At 47.2% G+C, this 23064-nt stretch overlaps 1 protein-coding gene across 2 annotated transcripts in view; it reads left to right on the forward strand.

The window, feature by feature from the left end:
• The window catches only part of STAG2 (STAG2 cohesin complex component), a 1427207-nt gene that overhangs the window by 684963 nt on the left and 719180 nt on the right, over positions 1 to 23064 (forward strand). For both annotated transcript variants that reach the window (XM_085608133.1, XM_085608134.1), the window contains exon 19: positions 21314 to 21406. In XM_085608133.1, coding sequence (XP_085464259.1) covers positions 21314 to 21406 — 93 coding nt within the window. The remainder of the gene's footprint in view (positions 1 to 21313; positions 21407 to 23064) is intronic.

Consider the following 23064-nt stretch of genomic DNA (forward strand, 5'->3'; position numbering starts at 1 on the left):
TATCCTATGAGGGACAGGGGGGCCTTGGTTGGTGGCTGCTGACTGGCAAGCCACGCGGCTGTGGGAGCTGGGCTCCTGGTCACTTACTCAGGGCAAGTGGGGAAGTAGGTAGGTGTAGAGGTTGCACTGCCAGGGCCACTCGGGCGGCTGGGTGCAGGGTGCTTTTGAGCCTTCGGGCGCTCAATTGATTTCAATGGGAAATCTCCGGTTTAGAAAAAGACTGCAAGCAAGGGGATGAGGATTCTTCAGGTGCCACCACCACTTCGAGAGGTAAGTTGGGTAGTTGGAGGATAGGTAGGTACCCCGGGATTGGGCACAGGAGGCCGCGGGCGCCGCGTGCAGGGGTGCCTTTTGGTGTCGGGAAATCTTACCCTCTGTTGATCGCGGTAGGGGGGGCACCTTGTTCTGAGGCTGCAGGCTTCTTCATGAGTGTCGAGGGAGGTCCTTGGGTGCCGGACTCAGGGTCACAGTCGCCGTGGGGTCGTCCTCGTGGTCTTTGTTAACTCCGGCACTGGCCAGGCTTGGCTGGTGCAGAGTGTGCTGGGTTCGCGGTTCCGGGCTGCTGCCAGGGATTAGAGGTAGGTTTTGAGTAGAGCCTCTACTCATGGGAGTCCCAGGGGCTTAGAGCCAAAAGGTAGCCAGGTCCTTCCGGGGTTTGTGAGGTTGCTGGCCACAAGAGGTGCCAGGTTGGAGCAGGTTCGAGGGTCGATATGCCGGTAGGACTGGGGCCAAAGCAGTTGGTGTCTTCGTCTTCTTAGCAGCTGCAGGGCTGGTCTTCTTTCTTCTTGCTCTTCTTTGTATTTCGGAATCTGGGGAAGGAAGGTTCAGGGTGCACCTAAATACTAGATTTAGGGGCGTTACAGGTAGGTGAAGGGCAGGGACCAATGGGTTCCTGGGGTGGGTACACCCCCTATCCTGCCTCTCTCCTGTGGGAGGGGGGCAGTAGCCTAGTCCTGATAGGGTTGGGCTTCCCATCTTCAAGATGGCGAGAGCCCGGGGATGTACTTCACCTCGCCTCCCCCACCTGAGGGGTGGGGTTGGCAGGCTGGCACATCCCCTGTCCTTATTTGGGGTTTCCGGCCAAGCTTCCCGCCAGAGTGGGGGGTTGCAGTGGCCTGGGGAAGCTCACAGAGGCGGCATGCCTTTGAAGCTTCCCCCTGCCCATCCTGGGGGAGGAGATTTAGCACCTCGCCCAGGATGTGCATTGTTGCAGGCCCAGGAGAGCAGGGGCTCTCCCACCCAGGGGTCCAGCAACATGTCTGCTGTGTGGCAGCCTAGGCAGCCTCAGAGCCGACGTGGATTGTAGGTTAGGTTTAAGGGGGCATCTCTAAGATGCCCTCTGGGGTGCTTGGTACATTAAATCCCACACTGGCATCAGTGTGGGTTTAATGAGCTGAGAAGTTGATACCAAACTTCTCAGTCTTCAGTGTTGCCATTATGGTGCTGTGGAGTTCGTGTTTGACGAGCTCTCAGCACCATGTACTCTTAAATGGCAGCACTGCACTTACAGTGCTCAGGGATGGACCTGGGTACTGTAGGGGCACAGGGCTCCTGCTCCTGTGCCCACACCATTGGCATAAGGCACCCAGCTAGAGGGGTGGCTGATGTATGCCATGGCAGTGTAGGTGATGGGAATGGCACACAGGGATGTGTGCCATGTCGACTTTGTTTTGTCTTGCACCCAGACATCCAGCCTGCAAAGGCAGTGTGTGTGTGTGTAAGGGTACAGGGCCTCTAAGGGCCGCACAATGAGTGCTGCAGCCCTTATAGGCCTTCCCTGGTCACAAGGCCCTGGGTACCTAGGGTACCATTTACCAGGGGCTGACAGGTGGCCAGGGTTTGCCAATTTGGGTTTTTTGTGTTTTAGGGAAGGAACATAGGCCCTGGGCACCTGATTGGCAGGAGTCCAGGGCACACTCAGTCAAAGTACATTCAGCAATTCAGCAAAAAGTGGGGGCATACCATGCAAGAAAGATGGCACTTTCTCACCCTATGTTGAGCAGCCTCGTGATAAGTGTGTGGTGGGAGACCGTATCGAAGGCTGCTGAGAGGTCTAGGAGGATCAGAGCCTCGGTCTCTCCTCAGTCGAGGAGGGTTTGGATGTTGTCAGTAGCCGTGTTGAGAGCTGTCTAGGTGCTGTGGTTGCTTCAGAATCATGATTGGGAGGAGTTGCGTAGGAGATTCCATTCCGTTTCAGATGTGTGGAGAGTTATTGGTTAATTGCTTTTTCTAATACTTTGGCAAGGAACTGAAGCAGGGAGGTCGGTAGTTGTTGAGTACGTTTGGGTCTGCCAATAGTTTCTTTAGTAGGGCTTTGACTTCTGTGTGTTTTTACTGTTCTCGTGGAAGGTGGCTGTGTCAATTGAGGTGTTGAACAAGGGTGGTGATGTAGGAAACTGGCCCTGTATACAATACCAATGTAAGGTATAGTGTACAGAGTCTAGCTGATCCCCAGAGGCTTACATCGGCTTAAGTAGATAATACTAAAAGCTCTATTTGTGGTAGTGTGGTCGAGCAGTTAGGCTTATCAGAGAGCAGTTAAGCATTTGTAGTACACACTCAGACAAGAAATGATTATACACACTAAAAGACTGAATTAAAGACCAATTGTTTTGTATAAAAAGTTAGTATTTTATTTTAGAACCAAGAGGAACTCTGATGCAGGTTCAAGTAACAGTTTCAAGAACAGCAGTAGTACTTTTCAAAATGCAGTAGGAATTGTTTTGCAAGGCAGTAAAAATACTTTACAGTAATAGAATTATTTTTGTATTTTTAATCCGAAACATTAGAACTTGGCAGTTGTAAAAGATAGACTTTTAAATGCAATTGGAGAAAACGCAATGCAATCCTATCGGAAGAAAAGAGGAATATCCATTAACATGTAAGTGTATAGGATGCTGGCTCTGTATATACTATAGCAAAGTAAGGTTATAGTGGGTACAGAATCCAGTGGATCCCCAAAGGTAGGCAGAGATAAAAGTAGATGGCAACTTACTCTTCATTTGTCGTAGTGCGGGTGAGCAGTAAAGCTTTATCAGAGGGTAGTGTTAAGCATTTGTTGTACACACTTGGGCAGCAAATGTCACTCACACAGACTGAATTTAGACAAACTTTTTTGAATCAAAAATATTATTTAGTTACTTTGTTTCTAAAGCCAAGCCTGGTGCAGGTACGTGAAATAATACTTTGCAAAATCTTATGCCGTGATTTTCAGTTGAACGCAGGTTGAAATGCAGTTGGTTGAATTACAGGTAAATCACCAGTTCGAAATTACTTTTCAGTTATTTTACAGATTACTGTGCATGCTACTTTTTAAGATGACTTTTTAAGTTACTTTTGCTAATTAGTGTGATATGGTGAAGTGTGGCTCAATGGTTAGAGCGGCAGACCCTGATGCAGAGTTCTGGCCCGGGACCAGAGTTCAATCCCCCGCCTCGGCGGGTATTGGATTCAATTTCCATCGGACCTGATAATTCTCACCTCGGTGCCTATTCTAATCATGGGTCCCACACTGCAACTCTGGGCAATAGCTTGCTTAATCTCCACAACGGCCCCCACAGCGCTAAGGATGCCTGGCTTTCACCTTGGGGTGCCCAGGAGTGGACATCTCACAGGAAATACCAGGAAGGGTTCCACTGCGGTATGAGTACAAGCGCCGGGATGCCTCAGGGTAGCTGTGCGCTATACAAATACTTCACATTTACATGCCTAGATATCACACGGAGACATTTCATCAACAAAAGGTAAGTAATTCACTCTTAGTACATTTGCAGTTTTTCATACAAACCAACTCCACACTTAAATGAATTTAAAAGGACAAGCAGTGTAGGAAACTGGCTCTATATATGCTACACTAAAATGAGGTATAGTATGTATAGAGTCCAGGTTACCCCAGAGGTAGGCAGAGGTTAAAGTTGGAAAGAGCCTTACTGTGAGAAGTTGGCCTGGTAAATGCTGTTCACTAATTAAAGTGGACACTTTGCACCAGTACAATTCGACTCTTATGGTAGATAGGTTTAAGACAACCTTTTAAAGAAAGCTATCCTAGTGGTAGCTGTGGAGAGCAGCCTTTAGGCTAAGTCTTTAGAGGAATGTAAAGCAGCTTATTTTGCCTTATAATCTCTTACTGAAAAGGACACCACACAGGTATATATATCGAATATATATGTATTTATTTCTAGACACACTCTATTAATCTCTTTGAGATTAAAAGTCAGGAACATATGCACAAATCAACATTTCACAGTAAGTTGAGCACAAATATGGCTGGGGCCCTAGGGGCGTACCAGACCATATACTAAAAAAGAGACTTAACAATAACGACTTGAGAAGGGACAAGGCCTAGGGCCTTCAGAAGCGCTGGGACCTCAATAATCCACCCAAGGTAGGTAAGTAAAGGACCCACGGGAGACGCATGCAGTGTGAGAATACAGCCGCGGATCCCAATTGACTTCTATGGAGCATGTCGCAGTTGGAAATTTAAGGTTTTAGGATACTTCGGGAGAGTCTACAAGCAAGACACTAGAGCCAACACCCACAGGAGCACCGTAGTGCTGGAGTTACCTCACCTAGGGAAGCTGGGTGCATAGGTGTCATTTGGTGTCAGGTCGCGGCGTTGTTTTCAATGGGAGCCAAAGAAGACTTGCTGCTTGTGAAGACATGAAGTGTCCGGTGGTATCCAAGGCTGGATTCAGAAGAAGGCAGACCTGAAAGCAGTGCAGACAGTGTTAAAAGTCACTTGGCAGTGACCCGGGGCAAGGAAGCTGGATGCCCACAGTCGTCGGGTGATTTCATGTGATCATGGGTGTCTTGACTCTTCAGCCAGGAGGTCCAGGAGGCGTCGACGATGACCAGGAGCTGGATTCGGCGTGTCCCACGAAGTCTGCAGCTTACTGCGGCGTCTGTGACCAGAGTGGAGCCAACAAGCCTTGGTAACAGCAAGTCTCGTGGAAAGGACAAAAAGTCAGCGGTGCAGACCAGCAAGGTCTGAGGGACTCACCCAGCGAGGGTAAGTCAGGGCAGGCCTGGAACAACCAGGGGAGCCCTTTGGAACTGTAGAAAAGACTTCTGGGGACCCACAAGCCAACCGGCAAGGTATCGCGAAGACTCCTCGGGGGATTCACTCAACAGGGGCCCACGGTCACTCGGGACGAGGTAGGCCTCTGATCTTTGGTGGAAATCCTGCTGGCGGCTTGGACCACACGGGGTCAAATGCACAAGTTCGTAGAACGTCGTGAAGGGGTTGCACTCGAAAATTCTTCCGTCTTCCAGAGGTAGTGGAACGTCGAAGGTCCAGGATTCTTCTTCAGAGCGTCGTCCAGGGATATCTAGTTGGCAAGGGTTCCCTAACTTATACTAGAAGGAAGGAAGGGAGGGACTAGCTCTATGACCCCTCCTATGGGAGGGTCAGGGCTACACCCACTTCCCTTTGTCCAGTTTCGCGCCAGAGCAGGGGCAGGTAGCCCTTGAGATGGTTTGAATTGGCATATGCACATAGGAGCCTACTGCTCCCCCAGTGCAGGACTTCAAAGCACTCTAGGAGTGCACCCACCCAGCCCCAATACACTAAACCCTGTCTGTGAGGTGGTCACACCTCCCTGTGACAGGATGCCTATTGTTGGGCCTCCTCCACTGCGAGTTTCAGTCATCAGCAGGAGGGCAGCCCAGTGTCTGTGACTGGTGGCATCCATTTTGTGATGCCAGGGCTCTTCAGGATTCTACCCTGTTTCCACAGAAGGTACATGTCTATCCCTTTAGAAGGGTAGGATCATACTGGTGTGGGGGTATGATTCCAAAGCGTTTGACGCCAAACACGACCTGTTTTGATGCAGCCATTCCAAAGTTAGCATTAACCGCGATGTTATAATGCACTTAAGAGTATATGGTTTGACCGCATTCACAAACAGACCCAGAGAATAGACTCTGAGCTGCAGAGGGGCCCTGCTCCGGCAGAGGCATCCCCTCACATGGAAACCAAGCACTCTGCCCTCAGGATTGAAAGGGCTTGCCTTAGGGGGTGACTGATAGGTTTAAATGTGTGTGCAGGGTGAGATATAGTGAACCTATATCTCTGTGAGGAGTGGTAACACTACCTCACCCATGCTGCAGTAGCAGGCCTGTGGTGTCAGATTTAGTCTGCTTCCCAGGGGTGGCATAATACATGCTTCAGCCCCTGGTAGGCCTGTGAAGTACCTATGCCCTTGGTACCTAAGGTACCATGTACTAGGGGCTCATAAGGTACCACAGTATCCAATTACTAGTGCACCTAATATGCACTTCAAGTTGTTTAGAGAGAACAGAGAGGCCGGGGCCCTGATTAGCAGGGTCCCAGCCAGACGATAGCCAGAAACCTGTGTAAAACTCTGAAAAAAAGTGGGGGCAACATAAGGTGCAGATCCTACTCTCCTACACTCACTCTCTATTTGTGGTAGAGTGGTCGAGCAGTAAGGCAGTATCAGAGGACAGTATTAAGCATTTAATGTACACATTCAGTCAGCAAATGAAATCACAATAGCTGAACTCTAGGCCAATTGTGTTTTGTATAAAAATATATACTGTTTTATTGTTAGAATCAAGCAAGCCTGGCACAGGTAAGCATTGAATAATTTTCAGTAATAAGTTACTGGACATAGAACAGTTTACAATTTCTATTGCATTTTCACTTTGTTTGATTTATAGGGAATGCAGTAGGTTGCAACACTTAGCAAATACAGTACATTGGAATGAATAGGTTTTTTCAGTAAATTGCAGGTAAGTTATTTTTCTCGTTACTTTTCTAACTCGGTGCTTGATACCTAGATTCAGCACTGGGACATTTCCTGAAAACAGGTAAGTAAATAAGTTTTAGTTATTTGCAGTATTTTTAAAGAATATCTTAAGATTAAAAAACTCCACACTGTTGTTTTTTGGAAGAAAAACAGTGCATTGAATTAAGCTTTTTCAGTAAATTGCAGGTAAGTTACTTTGTCCTTACTTTTCTTCCTCAGTGTTGCATTCCTGGATTCAGCACTGAGACATTTCCTGTAAACGGGTGAGTAAAGACGTTTTGGTTATTTGTGCGATTTTTAAAGAATATTTGTAGATTTCAAAACTCCACACTTAAAAACTTTTGGAAGAAAATTGTCAATGTTATCCTATGGAGGAAAAATAGGTTATCGGTTGACAGGTAAGTAATCGTCTGTGGGAGTTAAGGTTCTGGCGTTAGACTCGGGGGGTCCCCCAGGGTCAGTGATGTACTTTTGTTTCACCCTCAGCGACACAAGGGCAGCCGGGTGCAAAGTGTTGAGGCCCAATGTTATCCTATGGAGGCTAGGGGGTCTCTGGTTGGTGGCTGGTGGCAAGCAGGCCACACAGCTGTGGGAGCAAAGCTCCTAGGGTTTAGGGCAGGGTAAATAAGGAACCAAATTAGCACCAAAGATGCACCCTCAGCGGCACTAGGGCGGCCGGGTGCAGGGTGCTGTTTTGAGGTCGGGTGCCTTGTTTTCAATGGAGAACCTCCGGTTTGCAATAGCACTGCAGGCAGGGAGACTAAGGACTTCTGGGTGCGACCACCACTCCGAGAGGTAAGTTTGGAAGTCAAGGGTTGGTTAGGCACCGTTGGTTTGGGCACACAAGGCCGTGGGGCTTCGGGTGCAGGGTTGCCTTTTGGAGTCCGGGTCGCGGTCAGGGGGGCCTTCTGGATTTAGGCTGCAGGCGTTGGCTGGAGGCTTAAGGCAGGTCAGGGGACGCCAGATCTCGGGTCAGTATTGCTGGGGGGACCTCCTCGTTGTGTTTTTCCACTCTAGCTCGGGCCGGGTTCGGCTGGTACAGTGTGGGCTGGATTTGCGGTCTCTGGTTGCTGCTAGAGGTTGCAGTTGAACAAATCTGGTGTTCACATGAGAAGCAGTCTTTGGAAGTAAAGGAAGGCAGGTCCTCTGGGGTTTTTGAGGTTGCTAGCTGCAGGACACACCAGGATTTCGCAGGAGCACGTTCGAGGGGTGACAGGCCGGTAGGGCTGGGGCAAAGTCAGTGGGCGGTTCTTCTTCTTAGCTGGCAGCACGGCTGTTCGGTCCTTCTTCTTTTCTTGTTGTCAGGCTGGATCTGAGGAAGCAAGGTTCAATGTGCCCACCTAAATACAAGATGTTCGAGGCATATGAACTGCAGATCACACACTTAGGATAGTAGATCGCCATCTGGTGTTGGGCTCGGATGCTTGCAGGTTGTTGTCTTCGGAAGAGGTCTTTGGTCACGAGATAGGTGACTCCTCCCTTGGACGACAGTGCGCATGGGCATCGATTCCATCCTCAGATTGTTTTTTTCCGCCATTGGGTTCGGATGCAACTTTTCCGCTCCAGTTGGAAATATCAATTCCAAGCTTCTCGAAGCGAAAAACTTCACAATAAAACATCGAAACACCTTCATCCTCAACATCGATTACATCGGCTCGATTCCGGACGTCAACGCGGCCCGCTGGGCCTATCCACGCCGTGAGGCCTACGGCTCATGGAAAGGACTCCGTTCAAAAAATGCCCCCAGTGTGGAGCAAAATTTCCGTTCAGTGACCACCACAAAGTCTGCAACCTGTGCCTATCACCGGAACACGGCGAGTCCAGCTGTCCAGCCTGCGCAGCATTTCGATCCAAAAAGACCATTCGGGATCGAAAGGCTTGACGCCACATCATGGCACAGAGACCAGCTCCGAAACCAAAGGACATCTTTGATGAAGGCCCAGATGTCCCGGAAGAAGATTCTGAGGATCTGCAAATAATTTCCAAAGCAGACGACTCAGACGACCCACCCCATCACTCCTGGGCAATGTGTGAGTACCACTGCCCCTACCCCACCAAAACCAAAGGCATTGGTCAAGACTTCGCCTGCTGGCCCCAGTCGAGACCGCAAACATCCTTCAGAAGCCCCACCTCCGGGCTCGGCTCCGAAGAAACATAAGCCTTCCGGTAGCGCGGGACCGAGCAAACCGCATGTAATTGTTCAATCGGCACCGAAGAAAAAAGACTACTCGGCACCGAAATCGGCTCCGAAACCCTCTGCACCGAAACCACCAAGGCCAATAGAGACACCGGCACCGAAGGTTCCCAAGCCTACAGATACACCTTCGGCTCCGAAAACCACATCGGCACCGAAACCATTGTCGGTACCGAAACCACCGACTAAGGACTCTCATACGTCTCCTAAAGCCCAACACGCTACCGATCAACCAAAACCTCGATCGGAACTGAAAAAAGCGGTACCAAAGACTGTTCCTGAAGAACAAGAACTTTTTTATCCAGACCCAAGGCAGAAAAAGATCTATATCAACCCCGAGACTGGACATGTCACCGCGGTGCCATGCAAAAAACGGAAGCTGGACACAACACCTGCCCCAGTTCCTGTAAATAGGAAGGACTCTTCTACTTCCCCTATCCCTCCTTGCTCTCCTATACTGCCTCCTATCCCACCCCCTCTGCCTACACCACCATTACATATACCCTCTCCATCTCATACACCACCACCACAGGATGATTATGATGACCTAGGGGGTGGGGGTGATCCTAATGATCCGTTTACGGATCCAGACACCACACCGTTGGATGATTGGGCATTCCCCTTACCAGATATGCTTGACCCTCAGCCATATACCTCAAAACCATCGCCTCCTGACGATCACCTGGGGTTTGGACAATTATTAAATAGAGCAGCAATATACCACGGCGTCACAATGCACTCAGATGCACCAGAAGAAGACTTCTTATTAGACACTTTCGAACAGTCTCAAAAGTCTATACAAATCCTGCCAATGATTAAAGGTGTCATAAAACACGCCTCCGAAGTCTTTAAAGACCCTGCTCGTGCCAGGGTTCTCAACCCACGAATTGAAAAGAAATATAGGCCTGCTCCTGAAGACCCTAACTACATCAAGGGCCAACTCCCTTTTGGATTCTTTGGTCGTTTCCAATGCGCGGAAACGCGCCAACTCCCAAACCACAGGAGACACACCACCCCCAGACAAAGAATCCAAACTATTAGAAGCCTCTGGCAAAAGAGTAGCAGCACAAGCCGCTAATCACTGGTGAATTGCCAACATTCAAGCCCTACTAGCACGCTTTGATAGGGCCCACTACGATCAATTAGAGACTCTCTTACATCTGCCAGACCAATACAAAACCCAGGCAAATTACCTCATTCAGGAGGGAAAGCTCATTTCAAATGCAGCAATTAAATGTGCACTCCTTCGACGACATGCATGGCTACGCATCTCAGGCTTTAAGCCAGAGGTACAAACTACCATACTTAGTCAACCATTCAATCAGGAGCAGCTCTTTGGGCCAGCAGTAGACGCTGCACTGGAAAAAATGAAAAAAGACACAGACGGCGAAGTCCATGGGAGCATTACAATCTCCCCAACCACGTGGGTCCTTTCGGCGCTCCTTCTATAGAGGAGCCTCCAAAAATATTGAAACGGACACCTCCTCTACATTTAAAACCGCCACACACACATCCCCCAGTAGAGGATATTTTAGAGGCGGATACAGAGGAAACAACAAAGGGCGAGGTCGAGGTGGTAATAATAACACTCGCACCTCCCCTGCCACAAAACAGTGACTTTCCTCCACTCCCCCCAGACCATTCCACTCCGGTCGGGGAAAGACTAACACAGTTCCTACCTGTATGGAACTCCATCACAACAGACAGGTGGGTAAGACAAATTATCCAGTATGGTTACTGCCTGGAACTCACAACTACCCCCGCATATACCACCCAAACAGCGTCCCATGTCACAAGATCATCTTGCACTCCTCAAACAGGAGGTTCTCTCATTGCTTCAAAAGCACGCAATAGAACCAGTTACCTTACAACATCAGGGTACAGGGGTATATTCACTCTACTTCCTAATCCTTAAAAAGGACGGGACTCTAAGACCAATACTCGACCTCAGACCCCTAAATCTGTATATCAATTCAGATCATTTCCACATGATCACTCTTCAACAAGTGCTCCCACTACTGCAACAAGGCGATTTCCTTACCACACTAGATCTCAAGGGCGCCTACTTCCACATTCCCATACATCCTGCCCACAGGAAGTATTTAAGGTTTGTGGTGGACGGACAACACTACCAGTTTGCAGTCCTCCCATTCGGGGTAACAACCGCACCCAGAGTATTCAAAAAATGCCTAGCAGTAGTAGCAGCACATCTCCGACGACAACAAATCCATGTCTTCCCGTATCTAGACGACTGGCTAATAAAAGCCAAGTCATTCAACAAGTGTGTCCTACACACTCACCAAACTATCCAAACTTTACACAACTTGGGATTCACAATAAACTATCCCAAATCTCACCTCCAACCTGCTCACATACATCAGTATCTGGGAGCCACAATTAACACCTCCACAGCCCGAGCATATCCCAATCCAGCCAGGATAGCCAATATGCAAGCTCTTAAAGCAAAATTCCAAATCCAACACTCTCTTCCAGCAAGAGTGTTCATGCAACTCATAGGCATGATGGCGTCATGCAACTTCATTGTGCCTTATGCAAGACCTTAAATGCGTCCCTTGCAAGAATGTCTAGCACTTCAGTGGAACCAGGCTCACGGACAACTTACGGATCTGGTGTTGGTGGACAGCCGCACACATCGCTCTCTCAAATGGTGGAACATAACAAACCTCTCCAAAGGGCAGCCGTTCCTAGAGCCTCTTCCACAGATAGTGCTGATAACGGACGCATCGCTCACGGGATGGGGAGCCCACCTCCTCTGCCACACCACTCAGGGCAAATGGACCACTCAACAAAAAATGCTCCATATCAATTACCTGGAGCTGCTAGCAGTGTTCCTGGCACTAAAATCTTTCCAAATACATCTCCAAAACAAAACTGTCCTCATTTGGACAGGCAACATGACAGCCATGTATTACATACAGAAACAAGGAGGCACACATTCTCTCCAGCTGTCCCAGCTCGCACAGACCATTTGGAGATGGGCCATTCCGCAGAAAATATACCTACTTGCAGAATACCTTCCAGGGGTTCACAATCAGATTGCTGATCTGTTAAGTCGACAGACTCAACAAATCCACGAATGGGAACTACATCCCCAAGTTCTAATACCCTTTTTCCAACAATGGGACCAACCAGACATAGATCTGTTCGCCACACACGAAAACGCAAAATGCCCAACCTTCGCCGCCAGGTTTCCCCACCCGGAGTCAAAGGGCAATGCAATATGGATGAACTGGCCAGGCAGATTTGCGTACGCTTTTCCGCCTCTCCCACTCATTCCATTAGTGGTACGCAAGCTCAGGCAACAGTCTCTGAAACTGATCTTAGTAGCTCCCACATGGGCATGCCAACCTTGGTTCCCAACACTACTGGAACTCTCGCTAGTGCCCCACCAAAAACTGCATCTCTCCCCGTCCTTATTAACCCAGAACCATGGAGTAATCCGACACCCAGATCCAGGTCAACTGAACCTGGCAATCTGGTTCCTGAATTCCTAGAGTTTGGTTATCTCAACCTACCACCAGACTGCATGAATATTATAAGGGAGGCCAGACGACCTACCACTAGAGCCTGCTACGCTGCAAAATGGAAAAGATTTGCCATTTACTGCACTAACAATCATATAAACCCACTGGATGCATCCATCCAGGACATCATTTGCTAGCTGCTACACTTGCAAAGATGTAATTTGGCATACTCATCCATACGTCTCCACTTAGCAGCCTACTTACAAAATAGACAACACTTGTCACTCTTTAGAGTGCCTGCGATCAAAGCCTTCATGGAAGGACTAAAAAGAATTATTCCTCCCAGATTACCACCCTCTCCAGTGTGGAATCTAAACATTGTTGTTACAAGGCTCATGGGACCCCCATTTGAACCTCTGCATAAATGCGAATTACAGTTCCTCACATGGAAAGTAGCTTTCCTTATCGCTATCACATCCCTCAGGAGGGTGAGTGAAATCCAGGCTTTAACCATACAAGAACCATTCTAACAATTACACCGTAACAAAGTGGTTCTTAGAGCAAACACGAAATTCCTTCCAAAAGTCATATCTCCGTTGCATCTTAACCAATCAGTAGAGCTACCTGTGTTCTTCCCAAATCCCGACTCGGTAGCTGAAAGAGCTCTTCATGCCTTAGACGTCAAAAGGGCCCTTCTGTACTACATTGACCGAACCAAATCATTCCGCAAAACAAAACAATTGTTTGTTGCTTTCTCACCACCACATAAAGGCAACTCCTTTCCAAATCTGGGATAGCTAGATGGATAGTTAAATGTATCCAAATATGCTACCACAAGGCTAAACGCACACTAACGGTTCCCCCTAGAGCGCATTCCACACGCAAAATAGGGGCTTCCATGGCATTCTTAGGAAACATTCCCTTAGAAGATATTTGTAAGGCAGCCACATGGTCTACAACACATACCTTCACTAAACACTATTGTGTTGACGTGCAAGCAAAGCAACAAGCTTCTGTGGGTCAGGCTGTCCTTAACTCTATTTCAAACTGCTGCAACCGATACAAGTGACCACCGCTAGGGGAGATACTGCTATATAGTCTAGCCTAAGTGTGTGATCTGCAGCTCATATGCCTCGAACGGAATATGCTACTTACCAGTATGCATCTGTTGTTGGCATGTAGAGCTGCAGAGCCACACACGCCCACCCACCTCCCCGGGACCTGTATCTGTTCCAGCATCGTCTTACTTAGACATCACACATGGACATCTCTCTTTTCTACAAACTCCATCATTTCCCATCATGGCGAAAAACAATCTGAGGATGGAGTCGATGCCCATGCGCACTGTCGTCCAAGGGAAGAGTCACCTATCTCGTGACCAAAGACTTCTTCCGAAGACAACAACAACCTGCAAGCATCCGAGCCCAACACCAGATGGCGATCTAGTATCCTAAGTGTGTGGCTCTGCAGCTCTACATGCCAAGAACAGATGCATACTGATAAGTAGCACATTCCTTAGGGGTGTTACAGGTAGGTAAGGGCAGGGACCAATGGGTCCCTTCCCTGGGGTGGGTACACCCCCTATCGTGCCACCCTCCAGTGGGAGGGGTGCAGGAGGGGTGCAGGAGCCTGTCCCTGGTTGGTTGGGTCCCCCCATCCTCAATATGGCGGGGACTCAGTTGTGCTTCACCTCGCCTTCCCCACCTGAGGGGTGGAGTTGGCAGAGGTGGGCACACCTTTTTCCCTCGCTTGTTTTTCTCGCTGGCTCTCCTGGCCAAAGTGGCGCGTAGAACCAGTGGGGACCAGTTGCTGAAAGCAGTAAATGGTCTTGGGAGGCTCACAAAGGCAGCAAGCCTTTGAAGCTTACCCTTCGTGAACCCTGCCCATCCTGGGGGAGGAGACTTGGCACCTCGTCCCAGGATGTGCATTGTTTCAGGCCCCAGAGAGCAGCAGGCTCTCGACCCAGGGGTCCAGAAACGTGTCTGGTGGTGGAAGCTGAAAGCAGCCACTCAACCTGGACACTAGTGGTGGGTTAGTTTTCAGGGAGCATCTCTAAGATGCCCCGTGTGTGCATTTTTCATTCAATCCCTCACTTGCATCAGTGTGGGTTTAATGTGCTGAGAAGTTTGATACCAAACTTCTCAGTTTTCAGTAAAGCCATTATGGTGCTGTGGAGTAATGACAAGCTCCCAGCACCATATACTCTTCATGGCAGCACTGCACTTACAATGCCCAAGAATGGACTTGGGCATTGTAGTTGTACATGGCTCATGCACCTGTACCCTCACCACTGGTATAGGGCACCCCGCTACATGGGTGACTGATCTATGCCAGGGCAGTGGGTTTTAAGCATGGCACACAGGGAAGTGTGCCATGTCGACTCTTCACTTTGTTCTGCACCAAAACACTCAGCCTGCAAAGGCAGTGTGTGTCAGGGTACAGGACCTCTAAGGGTGGCACAATAAGTGCTGTAGCCCTTAGAGGCCTTCTCTGGTCACAGTGCCCTGGGTACCTTTGGTAGCATTTACAGGGGCTGACATGTGGTCAGAGATGCCATTTTGGGTTAGTTTTGTGGAAAGAACACAGACCCTGGGAACCTGATTGGCAGGGACCCAGGGCACACCAAGAAAAAGTTGTGAGAAAGTGGCTCTGTATATACTGTTCCCAAATAGGTACTGTGTGTACAGAGTCAACAGTCCCCAGAGGTTTGGCAGAGGCTAAAATTAGATATAACCTTACTCTCTAAAGTGGTAGCTTCGTCGAGCAGTAAGGCAGTATCAGAGGACAGTGTAAAGCATTTGTTGTACACACTCAGTCAGCAAATGGTCTCACACACTCAATAACTGAACTCTAGGCCAATGGTTTATATAAAAAATATATGGTTGTTTTAATTTAGAACCAAAAATAGGTATCAAAATATACTTTCTCAGAATGAGATGCTTTAGTTAAATACTTTGCAATAGGCAATTGACTTTTGAAGATAATAGTTACAGTTTTGTTGCAATAGGCAACACAATTTCAAACACTAATACATTGAGCTCAATGCGAGTTTTAAGTTATTTGCAATTGATTACTTTCAGGATTACTTTTCTAACTCCAGGACTGGATCCTAGATTCAGTCCTGGGACAGTTCTTGGAGATAAGTGAGTAAATTCGTTTTAGTTACTGTTGTGATTTTTAAGCAATATTTTGCTATTTTAAAAGTTGACAGAAAATTTTGCTAATCAAATTATTGTTATCCTATGGAAGGAAATTCACTTAGCAGGTAAGTGGGGTTATGGTTACTTTTTCTAGGTCGGTGTTGGATCCGAGATCCAGCACTAGTGTATCACCTGTAAGCAGTTGAGAAACTGCTTTTAAGTTACACAGGCGATTTTTAAGGAATATTTATAAGTTTGCAAAATCGACACTTAGAAGAAATTTCATAGAAAAAAGTCAATGGTTCCCTATGGAAGAAAATTCAAATTACGGGTAAAGTATGTTCTCGTTACTTTTGTAATCCAGGGCTGGGCTCCAAGGCTCAGTACTGTGACCTCTATCTAAAACAGGTAAGTAATTACGCTTTCACAGTTCGTACGATTTTTAAAGAATATTTGTAGTTTTCAAAAATCGACACTCGGAAAACATTTCACAGAAAAACAGTCAATGATTTCCTATGGAAGAAAAATTGGGTTAGTGGTAAGAACGGTTGTGAGTACTTTTCAGGGTCAGTGCTGGGCACCAAGATCCAGCACTGGGAGCTCTCCTAATAGCAGGTGAGTATTTCCGTTTTCGTTACTCGGTTGATTTTAGGTGAATATTTTAAGTTTTAGAAACTCCACACTTAGAAGAAATTTCAGAAGAAACCGGTCAATGTTACCCTATGGGAGAAAAGTGAGTTATTGGCTTTTGGGTAAGTACTTGACTGGCAGAGTTAAGGTTCTGGGAAAAGACTCGGGGGGGGGGGGGGGGGGGGGGTCTCCCAGGGTAAGGTTGGTACAGTTGTTACACCCTCAGCAGCACTGGGGCGGCTGGGTGCAGAGTGAGTTAGGCCCAATGTTATCCTATGGGAGGCAGGGGGGCCTTGGTTGGTGGCTGCTGACTAGCAGGCCACGCGGCTGTGGGCGCTGGGCTCCTGGTCACTTGCTCAGGGCAAATGGGGAAGTAGGTAGGAGTAGAAGTTGCACTGCCAGGGTCACTCGGGCGGCTGGGTGCAGGGTTCTTTTGAGCCTTCGGGCGCTCAATGGATTGCTATGGGAAAGCTCAAGGACGAACAAAGGCTGCAAGCTCGGGGACGAAGATTCTTCGGGTGCCACCACCACTTCGAGAGGTAAGTTGGGTAGTTGGAGGATAGCTAGGTACCCAGGAGTCGGGCCGCAGGGCGCCGGGTTCAGGGGTGCCTTTTGATGTCGGGAAATCTTACCCTCCGTTGATCGCGGTTGGGGGGGTCCTTGGTTCTGAGGCTGCAGGCGTCGTCTGGAGCATCGAGGGGGGTCCTTGAGTGCCGGATTTGGGGTCACTGTCGCTGGGGGGACGTCCTCGAGGTCTTTGTCCACTCCGGCACAGGCCAGGCTTGGTGGGTGCAGAGTGTGCAGGGATCGCGGTTCTGGGCTGATGCCAGGGGTTAGAAACTTGCTTAGAGCAGAGCCACTGCTCATGGGAGTCCCAGATGCTCAGTCACAAGGTAGCCAGGTCCTCCGGGGTTTGTGAAGTTGCTGGCCACAGGAGGTGCCGCGATTTAGCAGAAGCAGGTCCGAGGGTCGACAGGCTGGTAGGGCTGGGGCCAAAGCAGTTGGTGTCTTCCTCTTCTTAGCAGCTGAAGGGCAGGTCTTCTTTCTTCTTGCTCTTCTTTGCTTTTTCGGAATCTGGAATCTCAGGAAGGAAGGTTCAGGGTGCCCCTAAATACTATATTTAAGGGCGTTACAGGTAGGTAAAGGTATACCCCCTATCCTGCCACTCTCCTGTGGGAGGGGGGCAGTAGCCTAGTCCTGATTGGGTAGGGCTCCCCATCTTAAAGATGGCGAGAGCCCGGAGAGGTGCTTCACCTCGCCTCCCCCACCTGAGGGGTGGGGTTGGCAGAGGCTGGCACATCCCCTGTCCTTACTTGGGGTTTCCGGCCAGTCTTCCTGCCGGAGTGTGGGTCAGTACCGGTGGGGGTCAGTTGCTGGGTACAGCAAGTGGCCTGGAGAAGCTCACAAAGGCAGCATGCCTTTGAAGCTTCCCCCTGCCCATCCTGGGGGAGGAAACCTAGCACCCCGCCCAGTATGTGTATTGTTGCAGGCCCAGGAGAGCGGGGGCTCTCCACCCAGGAGTCCGGCAACATGTCTGCTGTGTGGCAGCCTAGGCAGCTTCTCAGACAAGACATGGATTGTAGGTTAGGTTTCAGGGGGCATCTCTAAGATGCCCTCTGTAGTGCTTTGTACATTAAATCCCACACTGGCATCAGTGCGGGTTTAATGTGCTGAGAAGTTTGATACCAAGCTTCTCAGTCTTCAGTGTTGCCATTACGCTGCTGTGGAGTTCGTGTTTGACGAGCTCTCAGCACCATCTACTCTTAAATGGCAGCACTGCCCAGGAATGGACCAGGGTACTGTAGGGGCACAGGGCTCATGCGCCCACACCACTGGCATAGGGCACCCAGCTAGAGGGGTGGCTGATTTATGCCAGGGCAGTGGGTTGTAGGCCAATGTCGACTCTTCACTTTGTTCTGCATCAAAACACACAGCCTGCAAAGGCAGTGTGTGTGTAGTGGTACAGGACCTTTAAGGGTGGCACAATAAGTGCTGCAGCCCTTGTAGGCCTTCTCTGGTCACAATGCCCTGGGAACCTGTGTTCCTAATTGTCATTGGTGACAAAACCAAGTAAATCTCTACAAGGACATCCACACCCATCTATGTTGTCTATTTCAATACTAGGTCACATCTGAGAAGGTCAAAGCCTCATGAAAACAGTGGCTGTAGGCAAACAAAGCTTGGAAGATGGCTGCTGCAGGGCTCTGCTGGAGGCAGCACACTGGCCATGCTCTGCTGTTTCCGGTTTGAGCACCTGAGATGAAAATAAACAAGAAGCTAGATGCATGACTATTGCTGCTATTTTGCATACTTTAAAACACAGATGATTGTTGTGACTTGGATGGTTCAAGACCTGGCACCCCTCTGACTTGCTTCTGGTTTTGTTCACTTTTTTTGTGGTGTCACCATGGAGAAGCTAGCAATCATTTTGGTAACTCTAGAACCTGATCTCTGATCCGCTTCTGCTGCACTTGTATTTAGAGGTCAGGAGCAAGCGATATCATGTGAGCAGAAATCAGTGATTAGCCAGTACCCATAGTTATGGCTTCTGGAGTCTAAGGCTGTTGACTGATGCTAGAATCCATGGCAGTGCTTTAAGGGATAGCACTGCTTTCGACAGCCCTGGATAGACGGGCTTAGCCAGACCAGTTCTGTAGCTGTGGCAAAAACCATTGAAGGGGAAACCAGAGAAGAGCCTGATGTATAACTTGAGATCAACATCTGCACATTCGGCTGCATTTCAGCATGTTCTAAGGTGGGAGAATGCTTCTCTCGCATGCAAAGAAAACCCAAGCTCACAATCCTTACTCAGCTTCCCAAAGTCAGCACTGCCACCGCAGCAACCAACAAGTTTGGTGAAACAGCAAAGGAGAATTGTTAAATGCTGGTTAAACCACCCATCCTATTACCCCACCCAATTCACAACTTCAACACTTGCTTTTCTAAGAGATGGCTGTGTCACTCGCGCATGCTGTGCCAGAGGAAATATGAAAGTGGTAAAAGCAAAGTAGTATGTGGAGGAAAGAGTTTAGGATCAAGCATATGGCCAATCAATGTCTTCCAAGAAAGTTAAAATATGGGATACAAATCTTAGTTTGAAGCTGGTAAATTTAAAGGGTTGTAGTGTGGTGGTTGGGTACAGGGAGGCACATATACACTTGCTCACTCCACTGCACAGACTTAAAACTGTTTAGAGAATGTGCTCGTTCTACTAGTGGCTTGAATAATGTGCCTCCAACACAAATGTCGCCTATGATAAAATACCTTGGGGTGAAGGGGCAGGGTTAAGCCTCTACTGATATAACAACTTGGTAATAGGAAACCCATGTTAAGGCCGCTGGGTTTATTAAAGGACCTAACAGACTTTCAGGCAGTAACACAAACTGACTTGCCAGCCCTTCCAGAAGCATACGAAGTTTCAGACTTGGAGTCCTAAGACAGACTCCTGGAGTCCAAGGTGTTTCAAAACAATAAGCACAGGCATGATCAAGCTATGGAAGAGCATTACAAGGGCACCATAGAAAGGCAGGAATTAATAGGCTACATGAGACCTGTAGTGCACTGAGCCAATCTCAGATCATTAGTGTGGTGGTGGCAATAGCCCAATATACTCCCACTGCGGGCAAAAAAGCCACATGCTGATAATGAAAGATGATAGAAGGTAGAACCATAGGATTATACAGGAAGATGGTGGAGGAGCTATAAAAGGAAAAGGATGTGTTGCACTGAAATGGTCATGGCAGGTTCAAATATAATTTGTGGTCGTGCTAAAAACACAGTTGTGACCTCTAAATCAGTAGCACATGTTTCAGGGTGATTAAAACCCTTAAGAAGTGAAAACGACAGACACCTCTTGGCAATACAAAGACAGCTCTTCACTGTCTCAACAGAAAGACACTCTCCTCACAGGCAGGCGGATGGTCTCAATTTGACACATCACAAGCACAATCTTTTAAACAAAACTTAACAAGTTCAGCGATGAATTATGACATCAGTTAGATTAATACATGCCGATTGTAAGAACTATGAAGTCACTGTGGCCCTTGATTTCAGCCTATTTCAATATATATTCTTTATTTCAGTTCCTAACCATGCTTAACAAACTGTTCCATTCTTGTACATCAGTGTATGTGTGTTTGTGGTAAATACAATTATGGTAGAGTACTTTTTTCATTGTGCACCTAAGAACTCTGTGTGCCCTAAGCTAATGAGTTTCCTGCACCCATTGTCTAATCAGGTTACAATCTCTTTAGAGACATGCAGCGTCTATCGAAACCTGTATGTTAAAACCATAAATGGTTTCAAGCTTGCTAACACAAATTAGCCTTTAACTGCAGTCCTTTTAGTTACCCACTTAATTATCTTGTCAAGTGAATTCTTAGCCTTCCTCTTGTCAGCACAAGATTTGTGCTTATTCTGGTTTTTAACCAAGTACAGCTGCATGCTGTGTTCTTGTGTTTTATATTTTCTACTGTGTGTTTATATTTTACATTTCCCATAACACACCTCATGCTGCAATAGAAATTATGGGGAATTGGATATCCTTGTAGACCATTCTTGGTGGTCAATAAGTTGGAGGACTCTCATGAGGAAAAAGATCCTGAAAATCCTAAAACATCCATCGATAACCTGAATGTTGCTCCCTCATCCACTTCTTCCCTTATCAAATTCTCGAAAAAGAATAGTGCTCAATAATACAGATTGTCCCATGAACCCAATTGAATGCCTCACAACTTGCAAGTTTTCATTTAATCTGGTGTTTGCATTTTACTAAACGTGTTAGGCTGAAATTAATGTTTGCCAAGGTTTGAAAAAGTTGATACTTTATTTGGTAATATGAAAATACAGTTTGTCTCTGAAGAGTTAATTTCTTAACAGATTTGCTTTTCAAGGGTATTGGTTTCCATGATGTCTCAATTTTCGATTCCTTGAAAAGCTGCAATTAGTTTGTTTTAGCTAAATTTATATTTGTTATGCAGTGTAATATATATATGCAGTGTATTAGATATCACTAAATAAAGTTTCAGTGCCATACAGTGTTGATCAACATAAACTAAGCTTATACCTCACGATTTCTGATCACTCTAAAAATTTCAGGTATTAACTGCAAAAGAAAAGAAGGCTCAGTGGGATGACCGTACACGACTTACTGAACTTTTTGCAGTATCTCTTCCACAACTACTAGCAAAGGTAGGCATAATTGAATGTTTTGCTTTGAGAATGTTCTAGCAACAGTTCAAATTGTAGTGCATTACTTGAGGCAAGTAGATGGTCAAATTTACATGGCAAATAGTTCAGGCAGATGGCAAAGCCATCAGTTTGCTTAATAATAATGTTGCTCATTTGTTTCTTTCTTAGGAAGTCCTTGTTCCTGTGGATCTACCATCCTTAATAGCACACGTTTCAGTCACTTAGAATTCAGGCAACTTTACAGCTGAAATCTGAGAGTTAGATGGCACCAGAATGACCTCAGCAGTCTAATGTGATGAATGTAGGCACTTCCAGGACTCCATTTTGTCAGACCCTCTTTTAGTGGACACAGTTTTTATTTATTTTTCCTGTACTTGTTTTGATGTTTTTTGACACGAAAATGCCTGTGGCTTACAAAATCTTGCTGGCACTGCGCACACCCTATTTCTGATAGACGTTTAACTGCAGTTTTCTCACTTTAGAATATTCCAGGTGTCAGACTAGATCTGGAAAATCTTGAACAGTACCTCTGCTCGCGGGTAGGGGGCATCGATCGGCTTACCATTGCCCACATCAAAAGTGATGTGGTTGGTGCTGTAAGGAAATGCCTCTTTTTGTGTTGTCATCCCCAAATGATTGGACTGATGCTGCTGGTTTTTCGACTCAGTGCACTGAGGCCGGCTAGCCAGACCTCATTGCCAGTGCCCTGATACTTAAAGTGTGTATGTGTGATGGGCTTATACCCAGTTGACACATACTAACTTAATTGTAAGTCTCTAGTATATGGTATCAAGAGTATGTAAGTTAGAGGGTCACCCCAGGGACTGCAGGGCTGGTTGTGCCACCCGGAGTATGACAAAAGTAAACCATGGCTTCCAGTCTGCCACTGCAGACTGGAAGGGCAGTTTTAAAAGGAGGGACCTGCTGGTTTCACGTTGGTGGCTGTAAGAAACTGGCTCTATGTATACCGCACCAAAGTGAGGTACAGTGTGTAAAGAGTCCAAGAGTCTCCAGAGGTTTGGCAGAGGTTAAAGTTAGATAGAACCTTACTCTCTAAAGTGGTAGCTTGGTCGAGCAGTAAGGCAGTATCCGAGGACAGTGTAAAGCATTTGATGTACACACTCAGTCAGCAAATGATCTCACACACTCAAGAACTGAACTCTAGGCCAATTGTTTTGTATAAAAAAATATGCTGTTTTATTTCTAGAACCAAGCAAGCCTGGTACAGGTAAGCATATAAATACTTCGCAGTAGTAATTTACTTGTATGAACACAGTTCAGAATTGCAGTATAACTTGTACTGGTTTTGGTTACAGTTTTAAGAAAGCAGTTTGCAACACGTTGCAGGTATAGTAATTGAATGGGCTTTTTAAGTATAATGCATTTAATTACTTTTCAGATTACTTTTGTAACCTCAGGACTGGATCCTAGATCCAGCCCTGGAACATTTCCTGAAAACAGGTAAGTAAATGCATTTTGGTTAAAGGTATGATTTTTAAGGAATATAATTGCATTTCAAAAGTTGACACTTTTTCACATAGAATCACCAATGTTATCCTATGGGAGGAAATTCACTTAGCAGGTAAGTTAGGTTATTATTACTTTTTCTTACTCAGTGCTGGATCCTGGATTCAGCACTGGGACATTTACTGAAAACA

Source organism: Triturus cristatus, chromosome 5_2, assembly GCF_964204655.1.
Source record: "Triturus cristatus chromosome 5_2, aTriCri1.1, whole genome shotgun sequence".
NCBI lineage: Eukaryota > Metazoa > Chordata > Amphibia > Caudata > Salamandridae > Triturus > Triturus cristatus.